A 16,723-nucleotide genomic window follows, 5' to 3' on the forward strand; every position below is an offset into this window, starting at 1 on the left:
TTTTCATTTTCTCCTTTTTTATGTATATTTTTTTTTATTTGTTTGTATTTCCACCACAAGGTGCATGTGTATCATTGACATCGGAAAGTCATGATACATTCTATTTCGTTTTGAATGGGCAAACTCCTGCATGCCTGAATATGCTTGTGAACGATTTGTTCTTACACACTTACATACCGAGGACTTTTCAGTTATACTTCTCACCATTTTCCCCCGTCAGTTCACTCGACTACTCATCATCTACTCTGAAGGCATGTATGTTTCATTCGCCACATGAAAGTGTCACTGTACTCCGACAATCAAACATGTCATTTACGATCTTACTTTCGTATATTAAAGGCTGCTTATGTCACATCACAATGTTGTTTGTATCAGGTCTCAGCGCACAACTCTTTGCCTATGCAGATGAGATAATAAGGAAAAGGTAAATCGCATTGAACGCCTGCTATAGGATTCACTGGTTTGCTGTAGGAAAATTACTTTCAAATCTGTGACAGCAAGCCCACAGTGATTCCCTGCTTTCTAAACACACATGGCATGACGATGCGGCTGGGTGGTGAATCAGTCAGCTATTTTATGTTTGCAGTTCTAGCTAGGTCACGCAGACGTACTTTACATGTATTAGACAGTATTTCCGTACCTTTACTTTGACACATAACAGCAGTGTTGCAGGCATTGGGGCGAATGTCAAACGCACACGCCTCACACGACCAAGGGTGCACAACTCTTGTCGCCCTAGTCCTGCATAGGCGAGGTGTGTGTCGGTAAAACACCCGGTGGATGTCAACGTGCTTGTGGAGATACATGTACACACATAAAAGGAAATCTGTATTGACGATATCTGATATCATCAACACTTTACATGATACATATACAATTTGCATTCTTTGCTTCACATCTTGCTTTGTTTATGTTAAACTTTTGTAGTCTTTGCGTTTATTTTCCTTTGTTTATTTTAGGGTCGGGTATCTGGCTTGAGTGTAATGTGTATGTGGGGTTATGTATTTTGATGGGTCTAAGTGAAACAAAACAAGACACACCGGCCATTAGATGGGGTAGGGTTTGGAACGCCCACTATCATATCAATGTAGGAACATACTTATCAAATCCTTCTTTGCTCAATGCTGTATATGCTTTTGCTCAATGTATATGGTTTTACCGACACCTACCTTGGGCAACGGTTTCTTTGCCTCACCTTTACGGTTAAGGCTCATTTTGTAATTATGATCAGTCTAAGCCATCATTCACACTATACCTGCTATCGCTGACACGCATTCTTTGTTATTTCTATGCTGCTGAAATAAATGGCATTGTTTTGTTATCAGTGTTTTCAAGTTTTCTTTTGGGGTATTTGGATGGCCCTGAAAAGGGCCTTTGGACCACAGAAATGTGGAGCGAAGGCGAGACAAAGAGACCTTAGGCCTTCTTTGGCTTGGTGGCCTTCTTCTTGGGGGTCTTGACCTTCTTGGGTTTGGCAGCTGCCTTCTTAGGGGTCTTTGCCTTCTTGGGCTTGGCTGCAGCTTTCACCTTCTTTGGTGACTTGGCGGCCTTCTTAGCGGCTGTCTTTGGCTTCTTGGCAGCAACTGGCTTCTTGACTTTCTTGGGAGATTTGGCAGCCTTCTTTGGCTTGGCAGCAGGCTTAGCCTTCTTGGGTTTTTCGGCTTTCTTCACCTCGCCAAGACGGAAGGACCCAGCAGCTCCAGTTCCCTTTGATTGCTTCAGTGCACCATTCTTGACTCCATTTTTCAAAGCAACCTTGACGCGAGCATTGATGGCGACCTGGTTGTCACCAACTTTGTAGTTGGCCAGGATGTATTTCAGTATAGCCTGTCGGGAAGAACCACCCCTCTCCTTCAAGGATGAAATAGCTTTCTTGATCATATCCACATAGGTGGGATGTGCGGCAACCTTCTTCGGCTTGGCAGCAGCTTTCTTCTTGGGAGTCTTGACAGCAGCGGGGGCAGCAGCAACATCAGCCATAGTGGTAGGTTTGAGTGCAGAAAGTCACGTCAGCTACAAACGGAGCACGGAGAGCGAATGCCTCTCCCCGTTCGTTCGTTCGTTAGTTTAGTGCTTGTGAGGTCGCCTTCGCCGGTTGGCATGTCGGCAGACCTATCCCTCCTTGGGATGCGTGGGGTGTCCCTCTTTGGGACGCATGGTTGCGGACGTGGTTGTGGCTGCCAAGGGCTGGGGGTGTCCCACTTTGGGACGCATGGGCCGTTGCTGGTGTCGGTGCTTGATGGGGGAGTGGGGTACACAGTGGCCTGTGTAATGGGTTTTTTTTTTTTTTTTTTTTTTTTTTTTTTTTTTTTTTTTTTTTCGTACGGGAGTAGACACGGCCACTCCCCTCGCTATTTGCTGGGGAGTAGACACGGCTACTCCCCGACTTCACCCTGGGAGTGGGCACGGCCACTCCCCTCGCTATCTGTTGGGGAGTAGACACGGCCACTCCCCGACTTCATCCTGGGAATGGGCACGGCCACTCCCCTCGCTATCTGTTGGGGAGTAGACACGGCCACTCCCCGACTTCATCCTGGGAGTGGGCACGGCCACTCCTCTGGCTATCTGCTGGGGAGTAGACACGGCCACTCTCCGGCTTGACCCTGAGAGCGGGCACGGCCGCTCCCTTAGCTCTCTGCCGGGGAGTGGACGCAGCCACTCCCTCCCATACCTGCTTCTGGAGCGGATATGGCCTCTCCATTGTGGTTACCTATGCTTACCTTGTTCTGTTTTTGTCCCTCCTTGGGACGCATGTGGTTGTTAATTGCCGACGGTTGTGTTGCACACGTGCAATGGTCCCAGACTATGGTGGGGAGTTTCAAACCATGGTGCGGTTGGGTTGAGACCTTGGGGATGGGAGCTTGGGTGCAATAATATCCCTGTGTATGTAACAAACCGGAGGACTGGCTGATTGATATAATTTCTCTATATATACTGACATAGTTCACTGTCCAGAAGAAAGTTTGCTAGTGGCTTATACATTGAATGGTGCTCCGTGTGAGCCAGCAACTGCTTTGCTGTCAACGTATCTAGTTTGGTTTCTTCTTTAAGTGTCTGCCTGATCGTGTCAAATCGTAGGCAGTCCAGCATGATATGAGGGACGGTGGCCTTGGTGTGGCATGTTTGACAGTCTTTGTATGAGGTTTTGGTGGTACCTAGCCTCAGGCGTGTGATCATAATATCCACTCGCCTGTTTTGTGAGGGGCCTGGTAGCTTCCCTTTCACACTGGGGCGGAGTTGATGTAACCATCTGCCTTTGTCTGAGGTGTCCCATAGCCTCTGCCACTTGCTAGTGATTGAATTCTGGATCATACTTCGGATTTCGCTTTTTGAATAGGGATGTTCCAGTGACACATTCAATTCTAGCGCCTGTCTGGCTAGTTTGTCCGCTCTCTCATTGCCGGGTATACCAACGTGAGATGGTATCCAGCACAGCGTGACCTCCTTCTCATTTTCCTGTCTTAGTTTCTGAATGAGAACCAGGATCTCATGGATGGTGTCGGGTCTACTACTGGAGTGCTTGGTTGCCAGTGACTGTATTGCACTGAGTGAGTCTGAGAGGATAACCACTCTTCTCTCATGTAGGTTGCGACAATACCTAAGTGCATGGTGTATGGCTTCCAGCTCTGCAGTGTAGACCGATTGACCGTCCGGCAGGCGTGCCGAGATTGTGTGGTTGGAGGTGGCTGTGTGGATGAGGATACCGTAGGCGGTTCTGTTTCTCACGGGATCTTTTGATCCGTCAGTATATATGTGCGCCGAGTCCTCGTAAACCGTGTCAATCCTACTGAGCGCTCTGACACGTAGTAGCATTGGATTCTCACTTTTAGGCGGTTCATTTGTGAGAGTGGTGTCGACATTTGGAGACCGGAGTCTCCATGGAGGACATTGCACTGTCATTGGTTGGGTTGGAGGTTCTACCTGGTCGCATCCATGCTCTCGCCTTAGCTGGATGACCCTGAGCCCACCTGGCGTTGTGTTGGGTCTCTTTTTAAGCCACGCTTTGGTTCTACCAGAGTAGAGTTTCTCCTCCCACAACCTAGTGACGAGTGGATTGGAGCAGCGACTCCAATAGTTCAATGTCAGTTTCTCTCGCCTGAGATGGAGTGGTAGCTCCCCAGTTTCCACTAATAGGGCCTGGTGGGAGGTACAGGTCGCCGCGCCTGTGACCAGTTTAAGAGCTTGGTATTGAATGTTTTCAAGCCGGCTCAGAGCCGATTGGGAAGCACTGTGGTAGGCTTCGCACCCATAGTCTATTTTACTCCTGATTAGGGACTTATAGAGGGTCAAGAGTGTTTCACTATTCGCTCCCCATGAGCTGCCGGATACAGCTCTCATAGCGTTGAGGTCCTTCTGACAACTCTGGGTGATATTGTCTATATGTTTGGCCCAGGTGAGATGTTGATCGAAGGTTACCCCGAGAAACTTGGCTGATTTCTCAAATTTGACCTCTTTGCCCTTGAGTTTTAGACAGGGTGTGTGGCTTACACGGCAACCCTTACGCTTGAAAACCACTCCTACTGTTTTCTCAGGCGAGATAGTGAAACCCCATTTGTCGCACCATTGTTCCACCCCATCGAGAGCTTCCCTGAGTTGAGCCTGGATCTTGGATAGCTCTCGATGTCTGACCCATACAGCCCCGTCATCGGCGAACTTAGAGGTGTTGGTGTAACTGTCCCGTGGGACGTGTTCAAATAGGTCGTCAATCATGATATTGAATAGCGTGGGACTGATAATGCTTCCTTGCGGTGTGCCATTATCTAACCTGTGTCGCTCAGACAGGTGGTCCCCGAGGAGGACTGATATCGACCTTTCTTGCAAAAAACTTTGAACATAATTTGCCATTTTCCCTCGTACACCAACATTCTCTAGTTTAAGGAGGAGTCCATCGTGCCATACCATGTCAAATGCTTTGCTGAAGTCTAGGAAGACAGCAGCTAGGTACTCTTTCTTGACTTGGGCTAATCTTATATCACTTTCCAGTCGGAAAATGTGGTCAAGACATGAGCGGTTTGATCTAAACCCGCTTTGGTCATGAGATAGGTGTCCGTTTGTTTCAAGGTGATGCTTTAGGCGTATATTCACCATTGCCTCCATACTCTTGCACAGATTTGATGTTAGGGATATTGGGCGATATGAGTTGGCGGACGCCTTCTCCTTTCCTGGTTTGAGCAGAGGTATGACTGCCGCATGTTTCCATGCTGCAGGTACCTCCCCCCTATCCCATATCAGATTGTACAATTGTACGACGACTTTGGCTACGCTGTCAGGCAACCTTTTTAGCATCTCATAGCTGACCATGTCCTCTCCGGGACTAGTACCTTTTTTGTGGTGTATGGCAGTTCTGAACTCCTCCACACTGAAGCATTGATTATAGGCATGCTGTTCGCCTGGGGGCTGTTTGGGCCGTTGCGGTGGCTTCTCTGACTTTGTAAACTCTTCAGAGAAGTTGTTGCTGCTACTGACAGAGGCAAAGTGGGTGGCTAAGATACTGGCTTTTTCCGGTATGGAAGTAGCCCCTGTTATCTTGGGATTGCAAGCGGACTTGCGTTTCCCTCTGATAGCATGTATCTTTTGCCAGACCTGTTTACTGTTTGTTTTGTGGTTGAGCGATCCACAGAACTTTTGCCATGAGTCAGCTCTGGCCTGATCAATGAGATCTTTAACTTTTTTCCTGGCCTCTCCCCGACAGCCAGCCCGGGTGATACTACAGAGGCGCGGACGTCGGAGGAGACACCCTGCATGTTGTGGCTGCTAGCTGCTAGCTCGGGAGCGTGTGTGCTTTCTCGTGCATTTGTATCCGAATAATCACTTCTTATTCGAGGAAAGTTTCTATTTTAACTTCATGACTGGATGCAAAAATCATTTGGCTACATGTCTGTTACAATAACAACACTCACAGGTGAATGGTGAAGCCACACGGGCTATTTTCAGTGAAGCCATCGAGGCAAAAATGTAGACATCGTTCGTTTCAAAAGTACATTTCGAGGCTTTAGACTCAAATTCAATCATTTCAAATGTTGTATGTCGTTTCTCAAGATATCTAACTATGAAGGTAAACCCCAACATAACTCATTACTGCCTCTCAGACGCTAAAACAAGCACCCAAACAAAGGCAATGAAGCACGTTTATCTGACAAGTTCGCCATTTTGCGAGAGAAAACATTCGACACTGTTACTGAACACATGATCTGGGGCACTACATTTACTGTTGAAATTTGCTTTTTGCCTCATAAGTAAGTAGCTAGGATGTTTCTTTCAATGAAACGGTGTTCCAAGACGCGAATCTCGGCACACAAACGGGGCGCGAACCCCAGTATGTAGAGTAAGATGGACATCTATTATACAAGACGCTGTACAGAACGATACCAGCAGTCGATCGTCACAGATTAACTATTTTTGCCTGCCACGATTAACCCGACTTTCTTGACATCACGACAGTATGGGCCGTCATCGTTTTCATATTAATTTTATTCGAAAAACAACATAGGCTGCATGCACGATCTCTATTGGGCGGGCGAAAACTGGATGTTTGGGGCGAGGGGGCGGGCGAAGTAGTGTGTCCTTTCTCGCAGCAGATGCGCACAGAAACAGCGTTCATATGTATCACAAGTACCAAATACTTGCCAGATACTGTAAAGATAACACTCCAACATGAAAACACATGATTGTGTAAACCCACTGAAAATGCGAGGATGCTGTTTGATCGCAATGTCCCTTCCCCACTACCCCGTGTGTATATGTAGCCGAAGTTTGCCTGTGAGCGTTGTCTACGGCCATACCACGTTGAAAACACCGGTTCTCGTCCGATCACCGAAGTTAAGCAACGTCGGGCCCGGATAGTACTTGGATGGGTGACCGCCTGGGAACACCGGGTGCAGTAGACATTTTCATTTTCTCCTTTTTTATGTATATTTTTTTTTATTTGTTTGTATTTCCACCACAAGGTGCATGTGTATCATTGACATCGGAAAGTCATGATACATTCTATTTCGTTTTGAATGGGCAAACTCCTGCATGCCTGAATATGCTTGTGAACGATTTGTTCTTACACACTTACATACCGAGGACTTTTCAGTTATACTTCTCACCATTTTCCCCCGTCAGTTCACTCGACTACTCATCATCTACTCTGAAGGCATGTATGTTTCATTCGCCACATGAAAGTGTCACTGTACTCCGACAATCAAACATGTCATTTACGATCTTACTTTCGTATATTAAAGGCTGCTTATGTCACATCACAATGTTGTTTGTATCAGGTCTCAGCGCACAACTCTTTGCCTATGCAGATGAGATAATAAGGAAAAGGTAAATCGCATTGAACGCCTGCTATAGGATTCACTGGTTTGCTGTAGGAAAATTACTTTCAAATCTGTGACAGCAAGCCCACAGTGATTCCCTGCTTTCTAAACACACATGGCATGACGATGCGGCTGGGTGGTGAATCAGTCAGCTATTTTATGTTTGCAGTTCTAGCTAGGTCACGCAGACGTACTTTACATGTATTAGACAGTATTTCCGTACCTTTACTTTGACACATAACAGCAGTGTTGCAGGCATTGGGGCGAATGTCAAACGCACACGCCTCACACGACCAAGGGTGCACAACTCTTGTCGCCCTAGTCCTGCATAGGCGAGGTGTGTGTCGGTAAAACACCCGGTGGATGTCAACGTGCTTGTGGAGATACATGTACACACATAAAAGGAAATCTGTATTGACGATATCTGATATCATCAACACTTTACATGATACATATACAATTTGCATTCTTTGCTTCACATCTTGCTTTGTTTATGTTAAACTTTTGTAGTCTTTGCGTTTATTTTCCTTTGTTTATTTTAGGGTCGGGTATCTGGCTTGAGTGTAATGTGTATGTGGGGTTATGTATTTTGATGGGTCTAAGTGAAACAAAACAAGACACACCGGCCATTAGATGGGGTAGGGTTTGGAACGCCCACTATCATATCAATGTAGGAACATACTTATCAAATCCTTCTTTGCTCAATGCTGTATATGCTTTTGCTCAATGTATATGGTTTTACCGACACCTACCTTGGGCAACGGTTTCTTTGCCTCACCTTTACGGTTAAGGCTCATTTTGTAATTATGATCAGTCTAAGCCATCATTCACACTATACCTGCTATCGCTGACACGCATTCTTTGTTATTTCTATGCTGCTGAAATAAATGGCATTGTTTTGTTATCAGTGTTTTCAAGTTTTCTTTTGGGGTATTTGGATGGCCCTGAAAAGGGCCTTTGGACCACAGAAATGTGGAGCGAAGGCGAGACAAAGAGACCTTAGGCCTTCTTTGGCTTGGTGGCCTTCTTCTTGGGGGTCTTGACCTTCTTGGGTTTGGCAGCTGCCTTCTTAGGGGTCTTTGCCTTCTTGGGCTTGGCTGCAGCTTTCACCTTCTTTGGTGACTTGGCGGCCTTCTTAGCGGCTGTCTTTGGCTTCTTGGCAGCAACTGGCTTCTTGACTTTCTTGGGAGATTTGGCAGCCTTCTTTGGCTTGGCAGCAGGCTTAGCCTTCTTGGGTTTTTCGGCTTTCTTCACCTCGCCAAGACGGAAGGACCCAGCAGCTCCAGTTCCCTTTGATTGCTTCAGTGCACCATTCTTGACTCCATTTTTCAAAGCAACCTTGACGCGAGCATTGATGGCGACCTGGTTGTCACCAACTTTGTAGTTGGCCAGGATGTATTTCAGTATAGCCTGTCGGGAAGAACCACCCCTCTCCTTCAAGGATGAAATAGCTTTCTTGATCATATCCACATAGGTGGGATGTGCGGCAACCTTCTTCGGCTTGGCAGCAGCTTTCTTCTTGGGAGTCTTGACAGCAGCGGGGGCAGCAGCAACATCAGCCATAGTGGTAGGTTTGAGTGCAGAAAGTCACGTCAGCTACAAACGGAGCACGGAGAGCGAATGCCTCTCCCCGACAGCCAGCCCGGGTGATACTACAGAGGCGCGGACGTCGGAGGAGACACCCTGCATGTTGTGGCTGCTAGCTGCTAGCTCGGGAGCGTGTGTGCTTTCTCGTGCATTTGTATCCGAATAATCACTTCTTATTCGAGGAAAGTTTCTATTTTAACTTCATGACTGGATGCAAAAATCATTTGGCTACATGTCTGTTACAATAACAACACTCACAGGTGAATGGTGAAGCCACACGGGCTATTTTCAGTGAAGCCATCGAGGCAAAAATGTAGACATCGTTCGTTTCAAAAGTACATTTCGAGGCTTTAGACTCAAATTCAATCATTTCAAATGTTGTATGTCGTTTCTCAAGATATCTAACTATGAAGGTAAACCCCAACATAACTCATTACTGCCTCTCAGACGCTAAAACAAGCACCCAAACAAAGGCAATGAAGCACGTTTATCTGACAAGTTCGCCATTTTGCGAGAGAAAACATTCGACACTGTTACTGAACACATGATCTGGGGCACTACATTTACTGTTGAAATTTGCTTTTTGCCTCATAAGTAAGTAGCTAGGATGTTTCTTTCAATGAAACGGTGTTCCAAGACGCGAATCTCGGCACACAAACGGGGCGCGAACCCCAGTATGTAGAGTAAGATGGACATCTATTATACAAGACGCTGTACAGAACGATACCAGCAGTCGATCGTCACAGATTAACTATTTTTGCCTGCCACGATTAACCCGACTTTCTTGACATCACGACAGTATGGGCCGTCATCGTTTTCATATTAATTTTATTCGAAAAACAACATAGGCTGCATGCACGATCTCTATTGGGCGGGCGAAAACTGGATGTTTGGGGCGAGGGGGCGGGCGAAGTAGTGTGTCCTTTCTCGCAGCAGATGCGCACAGAAACAGCGTTCATATGTATCACAAGTACCAAATACTTGCCAGATACTGTAAAGATAACACTCCAACATGAAAACACATGATTGTGTAAACCCACTGAAAATGCGAGGATGCTGTTTGATCGCAATGTCCCTTCCCCACTACCCCGTGTGTATATGTAGCCGAAGTTTGCCTGTGAGCGTTGTCTACGGCCATACCACGTTGAAAACACCGGTTCTCGTCCGATCACCGAAGTTAAGCAACGTCGGGCCCGGATAGTACTTGGATGGGTGACCGCCTGGGAACACCGGGTGCAGTAAACATTTTCATTTTCTCCTTTTTTATGTATATTTTTTTTTATTTGTTTGTATTTCCACCACAAGGTGCATGTGTATCATTGACATCGGAAAGTCATGATACATTCTATTTCGTTTTGAATGGGCAAACTCCTGCATGCCTGAATATGCTTGTGAACGATTTGTTCTTACACACTTACATACCGAGGACTTTTCAGTTATACTTCTCACCATTTTCCCCCGTCAGTTCACTCGACTACTCATCATCTACTCTGAAGGCATGTATGTTTCATTCGCCACATGAAAGTGTCACTGTACTCCGACAATCAAACATGTCATTTACGATCTTACTTTCGTATATTAAAGGCTGCTTATGTCACATCACAATGTTGTTTGTATCAGGTCTCAGCGCACAACTCTTTGCCTATGCAGATGAGATAATAAGGAAAAGGTAAATCGCATTGAACGCCTGCTATAGGATTCACTGGTTTGCTGTAGGAAAATTACTTTCAAATCTGTGACAGCAAGCCCACAGTGATTCCCTGCTTTCTAAACACACATGGCATGACGATGCGGCTGGGTGGTGAATCAGTCAGCTATTTTATGTTTGCAGTTCTAGCTAGGTCACGCAGACGTACTTTACATGTATTAGACAGTATTTCCGTACCTTTACTTTGACACATAACAGCAGTGTTGCAGGCATTGGGGCGAATGTCAAACGCACACGCCTCACACGACCAAGGGTGCACAACTCTTGTCGCCCTAGTCCTGCATAGGCGAGGTGTGTGTCGGTAAAACACCCGGTGGATGTCAACGTGCTTGTGGAGATACATGTACACACATAAAAGGAAATCTGTATTGACGATATCTGATATCATCAACACTTTACATGATACATATACAATTTGCATTCTTTGCTTCACATCTTGCTTTGTTTATGTTAAACTTTTGTAGTCTTTGCGTTTATTTTCCTTTGTTTATTTTAGGGTCGGGTATCTGGCTTGAGTGTAATGTGTATGTGGGGTTATGTATTTTGATGGGTCTAAGTGAAACAAAACAAGACACACCGGCCATTAGATGGGGTAGGGTTTGGAACGCCCACTATCATATCAATGTAGGAACATACTTATCAAATCCTTCTTTGCTCAATGCTGTATATGCTTTTGCTCAATGTATATGGTTTTACCGACACCTACCTTGGGCAACGGTTTCTTTGCCTCACCTTTACGGTTAAGGCTCATTTTGTAATTATGATCAGTCTAAGCCATCATTCACACTATACCTGCTATCGCTGACACGCATTCTTTGTTATTTCTATGCTGCTGAAATAAATGGCATTGTTTTGTTATCAGTGTTTTCAAGTTTTCTTTTGGGGTATTTGGATGGCCCTGAAAAGGGCCTTTGGACCACAGAAATGTGGAGCGAAGGCGAGACAAAGAGACCTTAGGCCTTCTTTGGCTTGGTGGCCTTCTTCTTGGGGGTCTTGACCTTCTTGGGTTTGGCAGCTGCCTTCTTAGGGGTCTTTGCCTTCTTGGGCTTGGCTGCAGCTTTCACCTTCTTTGGTGACTTGGCGGCCTTCTTAGCGGCTGTCTTTGGCTTCTTGGCAGCAACTGGCTTCTTGACTTTCTTGGGAGATTTGGCAGCCTTCTTTGGCTTGGCAGCAGGCTTAGCCTTCTTGGGTTTTTCGGCTTTCTTCACCTCGCCAAGACGGAAGGACCCAGCAGCTCCAGTTCCCTTTGATTGCTTCAGTGCACCATTCTTGACTCCATTTTTCAAAGCAACCTTGACGCGAGCATTGATGGCGACCTGGTTGTCACCAACTTTGTAGTTGGCCAGGATGTATTTCAGTATAGCCTGTCGGGAAGAACCACCCCTCTCCTTCAAGGATGAAATAGCTTTCTTGATCATATCCACATAGGTGGGATGTGCGGCAACCTTCTTCGGCTTGGCAGCAGCTTTCTTCTTGGGAGTCTTGACAGCAGCGGGGGCAGCAGCAACATCAGCCATAGTGGTAGGTTTGAGTGCAGAAAGTCACGTCAGCTACAAACGGAGCACGGAGAGCGAATGCCTCTCCCCGACAGCCAGCCCGGGTGATACTACAGAGGCGCGGACGTCGGAGGAGACACCCTGCATGTTGTGGCTGCTAGCTGCTAGCTCGGGAGCGTGTGTGCTTTCTCGTGCATTTGTATCCGAATAATCACTTCTTATTCGAGGAAAGTTTCTATTTTAACTTCATGACTGGATGCAAAAATCATTTGGCTACATGTCTGTTACAATAACAACACTCACAGGTGAATGGTGAAGCCACACGGGCTATTTTCAGTGAAGCCATCGAGGCAAAAATGTAGACATCGTTCGTTTCAAAAGTACATTTCGAGGCTTTAGACTCAAATTCAATCATTTCAAATGTTGTATGTCGTTTCTCAAGATATCTAACTATGAAGGTAAACCCCAACATAACTCATTACTGCCTCTCAGACGCTAAAACAAGCACCCAAACAAAGGCAATGAAGCACGTTTATCTGACAAGTTCGCCATTTTGCGAGAGAAAACATTCGACACTGTTACTGAACACATGATCTGGGGCACTACATTTACTGTTGAAATTTGCTTTTTGCCTCATAAGTAAGTAGCTAGGATGTTTCTTTCAATGAAACGGTGTTCCAAGACGCGAATCTCGGCACACAAACGGGGCGCGAACCCCAGTATGTAGAGTAAGATGGACATCTATTATACAAGACGCTGTACAGAACGATACCAGCAGTCGATCGTCACAGATTAACTATTTTTGCCTGCCACGATTAACCCGACTTTCTTGACATCACGACAGTATGGGCCGTCATCGTTTTCATATTAATTTTATTCGAAAAACAACATAGGCTGCATGCACGATCTCTATTGGGCGGGCGAAAACTGGATGTTTGGGGCGAGGGGGCGGGCGAAGTAGTGTGTCCTTTCTCGCAGCAGATGCGCACAGAAACAGCGTTCATATGTATCACAAGTACCAAATACTTGCCAGATACTGTAAAGATAACACTCCAACATGAAAACACATGATTGTGTAAACCCACTGAAAATGCGAGGATGCTGTTTGATCGCAATGTCCCTTCCCCACTACCCCGTGTGTATATGTAGCCGAAGTTTGCCTGTGAGCGTTGTCTACGGCCATACCACGTTGAAAACACCGGTTCTCGTCCGATCACCGAAGTTAAGCAACGTCGGGCCCGGATAGTACTTGGATGGGTGACCGCCTGGGAACACCGGGTGCAGTAAACATTTTCATTTTCTCCTTTTTTATGTATATTTTTTTTTATTTGTTTGTATTTCCACCACAAGGTGCATGTGTATCATTGACATCGGAAAGTCATGATACATTCTATTTCGTTTTGAATGGGCAAACTCCTGCATGCCTGAATATGCTTGTGAACGATTTGTTCTTACACACTTACATACCGAGGACTTTTCAGTTATACTTCTCACCATTTTCCCCCGTCAGTTCACTCGACTACTCATCATCTACTCTGAAGGCATGTATGTTTCATTCGCCACATGAAAGTGTCACTGTACTCCGACAATCAAACATGTCATTTACGATCTTACTTTCGTATATTAAAGGCTGCTTATGTCACATCACAATGTTGTTTGTATCAGGTCTCAGCGCACAACTCTTTGCCTATGCAGATGAGATAATAAGGAAAAGGTAAATCGCATTGAACGCCTGCTATAGGATTCACTGGTTTGCTGTAGGAAAATTACTTTCAAATCTGTGACAGCAAGCCCACAGTGATTCCCTGCTTTCTAAACACACATGGCATGACGATGCGGCTGGGTGGTGAATCAGTCAGCTATTTTATGTTTGCAGTTCTAGCTAGGTCACGCAGACGTACTTTACATGTATTAGACAGTATTTCCGTACCTTTACTTTGACACATAACAGCAGTGTTGCAGGCATTGGGGCGAATGTCAAACGCACACGCCTCACACGACCAAGGGTGCACAACTCTTGTCGCCCTAGTCCTGCATAGGCGAGGTGTGTGTCGGTAAAACACCCGGTGGATGTCAACGTGCTTGTGGAGATACATGTACACACATAAAAGGAAATCTGTATTGACGATATCTGATATCATCAACACTTTACATGATACATATACAATTTGCATTCTTTGCTTCACATCTTGCTTTGTTTATGTTAAACTTTTGTAGTCTTTGCGTTTATTTTCCTTTGTTTATTTTAGGGTCGGGTATCTGGCTTGAGTGTAATGTGTATGTGGGGTTATGTATTTTGATGGGTCTAAGTGAAACAAAACAAGACACACCGGCCATTAGATGGGGTAGGGTTTGGAACGCCCACTATCATATCAATGTAGGAACATACTTATCAAATCCTTCTTTGCTCAATGCTGTATATGCTTTTGCTCAATGTATATGGTTTTACCGACACCTACCTTGGGCAACGGTTTCTTTGCCTCACCTTTACGGTTAAGGCTCATTTTGTAATTATGATCAGTCTAAGCCATCATTCACACTATACCTGCTATCGCTGACACGCATTCTTTGTTATTTCTATGCTGCTGAAATAAATGGCATTGTTTTGTTATCAGTGTTTTCAAGTTTTCTTTTGGGGTATTTGGATGGCCCTGAAAAGGGCCTTTGGACCACAGAAATGTGGAGCGAAGGCGAGACAAAGAGACCTTAGGCCTTCTTTGGCTTGGTGGCCTTCTTCTTGGGGGTCTTGACCTTCTTGGGTTTGGCAGCTGCCTTCTTAGGGGTCTTTGCCTTCTTGGGCTTGGCTGCAGCTTTCACCTTCTTTGGTGACTTGGCGGCCTTCTTAGCGGCTGTCTTTGGCTTCTTGGCAGCAACTGGCTTCTTGACTTTCTTGGGAGATTTGGCAGCCTTCTTTGGCTTGGCAGCAGGCTTAGCCTTCTTGGGTTTTTCGGCTTTCTTCACCTCGCCAAGACGGAAGGACCCAGCAGCTCCAGTTCCCTTTGATTGCTTCAGTGCACCATTCTTGACTCCATTTTTCAAAGCAACCTTGACGCGAGCATTGATGGCGACCTGGTTGTCACCAACTTTGTAGTTGGCCAGGATGTATTTCAGTATAGCCTGTCGGGAAGAACCACCCCTCTCCTTCAAGGATGAAATAGCTTTCTTGATCATATCCACATAGGTGGGATGTGCGGCAACCTTCTTCGGCTTGGCAGCAGCTTTCTTCTTGGGAGTCTTGACAGCAGCGGGGGCAGCAGCAACATCAGCCATAGTGGTAGGTTTGAGTGCAGAAAGTCACGTCAGCTACAAACGGAGCACGGAGAGCGAATGCCTCTCCCCGTTCGTTCGTTCGTTAGTTTAGTGCTTTTGAGGTCGCCTTCGCCGGTTGGCATGTCGGCAGACCTATCCCTCCTTGGGATGCGTGGGGTGTCCCTCTTTGGGACGCATGGTTGCGGACGTGGTTGTGGCTGCCAAGGGCTGGGGGTGTCCCACTTTGGGACGCATGGGCCGTTGCTGGTGTCGGTGCTTGATGGGGGAGTGGGGTACACAGTGGCCTGTGTAATGGGTTTTTTTTTTTTTTTTTTTTTTTTTTTTTTTTCGTACGGGAGTAGACACGGCCACTCCCCTCGCTATTTGCTGGGGAGTAGACACGGCTACTCCCCGACTTCACCCTGGGAGTGGGCACGGCCATTCCCCTCGCTATCTACTGGGGAGTAGACACGGCTACTCTCCGACTTCACCCTGGGAGTGGGCACGGCCACTCCCCTCGCTATCTGTTGGGGAGTAGACACGGCCACTCCCCGACTTCATCCTGGGAGTGGGCACGGCCACTCCCCTCGCTATCTGTTGGGGAGTAGACACGGCCACTCCCCGACTTCATCCTGGGAGTGGGCACGGCCACTCCTCTGGCTATCTGCTGGGGAGTAGACACAGCCACTCTCCGGCTTGACCCTGGGAGCGGGCACGGCCACTCCCTTAGCTCTCTGCCGGGGAGTGGACGCAGCCACTCCCTCCCATACCTGCTTCTGGAGCGGATATGGCCTCTCCATTGTGGTTACCTATGCTTACCTTGTGCTGTTTTTGTCCCTCCTTGGGACGCATGTGGTTGTTAATTGCCGACGGTTGTGTTGCACACGTGCAATGGTCCCAGACTATGGTGGGGAGTTTCAAACCATGGTGCGGTTGGGTTGAGACCTTGGGGATGGGAGCTTGGGTGCAATAATATCCCTGTGTATGTAACAAACCGGAGGACTGGCTGATTGATATAATTTCTCTATATATACTGACATAGTTCACTGTCCAGAAGAAAGTTTGCTAGTGGCTTATACATTGAATGGTGCTCCGTGTGAGCCAGCAACTGCTTTGCTGTCAACGTATCTAGTTTGGTTTCTTCTTTAAGTGTCTGCCTGATCGTGTCAAATCGTAGGCAGTCCAGCATGATATGAGGGACGGTGGCCTTGGTGTGGCATGTTGGACAGTCTTTGTATGAGGTTTTGGTGGTACCTAGCCTCAGGCGTGTGATCATAATATCCACTCGCCTGTTTTGTGAGGGGCCTGGTAGCTTCCCTTTCACACTGGGGCGGAGTTGATGTAACCATCTGCCTTTGTCTGAGGTGTCCCATAGCCTC

At 46.6% G+C, this 16,723-nt stretch overlaps 1 protein-coding gene and 3 non-coding genes across 4 annotated transcripts; 3 read left to right on the forward strand and 1 right to left on the reverse strand.

The window, feature by feature from the left end:
- Positions 1-2,421: 2,421 nt before the first annotated feature.
- Positions 2,422-16,144, reverse strand: LOC137287888 (uncharacterized). Its single transcript, XM_067820267.1, has 3 exons — positions 15,971-16,144; positions 2,981-5,526; positions 2,422-2,677 (listed from the first exon to the last, which is right to left on the reverse strand). Exons 1-3 carry the CDS (start codon positions 16,142-16,144, stop codon positions 2,422-2,424), a joined length of 2,976 nt encoding a protein of 991 aa, XP_067676368.1.
- LOC137288375 (5S ribosomal RNA) lies at positions 6,769-6,887 on the forward strand. Its single transcript, XR_010957149.1, has one exon. It is a non-coding gene; the product is annotated as a 5S ribosomal RNA (ribosomal RNA).
- Positions 10,018-10,136, forward strand: LOC137288311 (5S ribosomal RNA). Its single transcript, XR_010957090.1, has one exon. It is a non-coding gene; the product is annotated as a 5S ribosomal RNA (ribosomal RNA).
- Positions 13,267-13,385, forward strand: LOC137288312 (5S ribosomal RNA). The gene has a single exon (XR_010957091.1). It is a non-coding gene; the product is annotated as a 5S ribosomal RNA (ribosomal RNA).
- Positions 16,145-16,723: the final 579 nt, after the last annotated feature.

This window comes from Haliotis asinina, chromosome 6 (genome assembly GCF_037392515.1).
Source record: "Haliotis asinina isolate JCU_RB_2024 chromosome 6, JCU_Hal_asi_v2, whole genome shotgun sequence".
Taxonomy (NCBI): Eukaryota; Metazoa; Mollusca; class Gastropoda; order Lepetellida; family Haliotidae; genus Haliotis; species Haliotis asinina.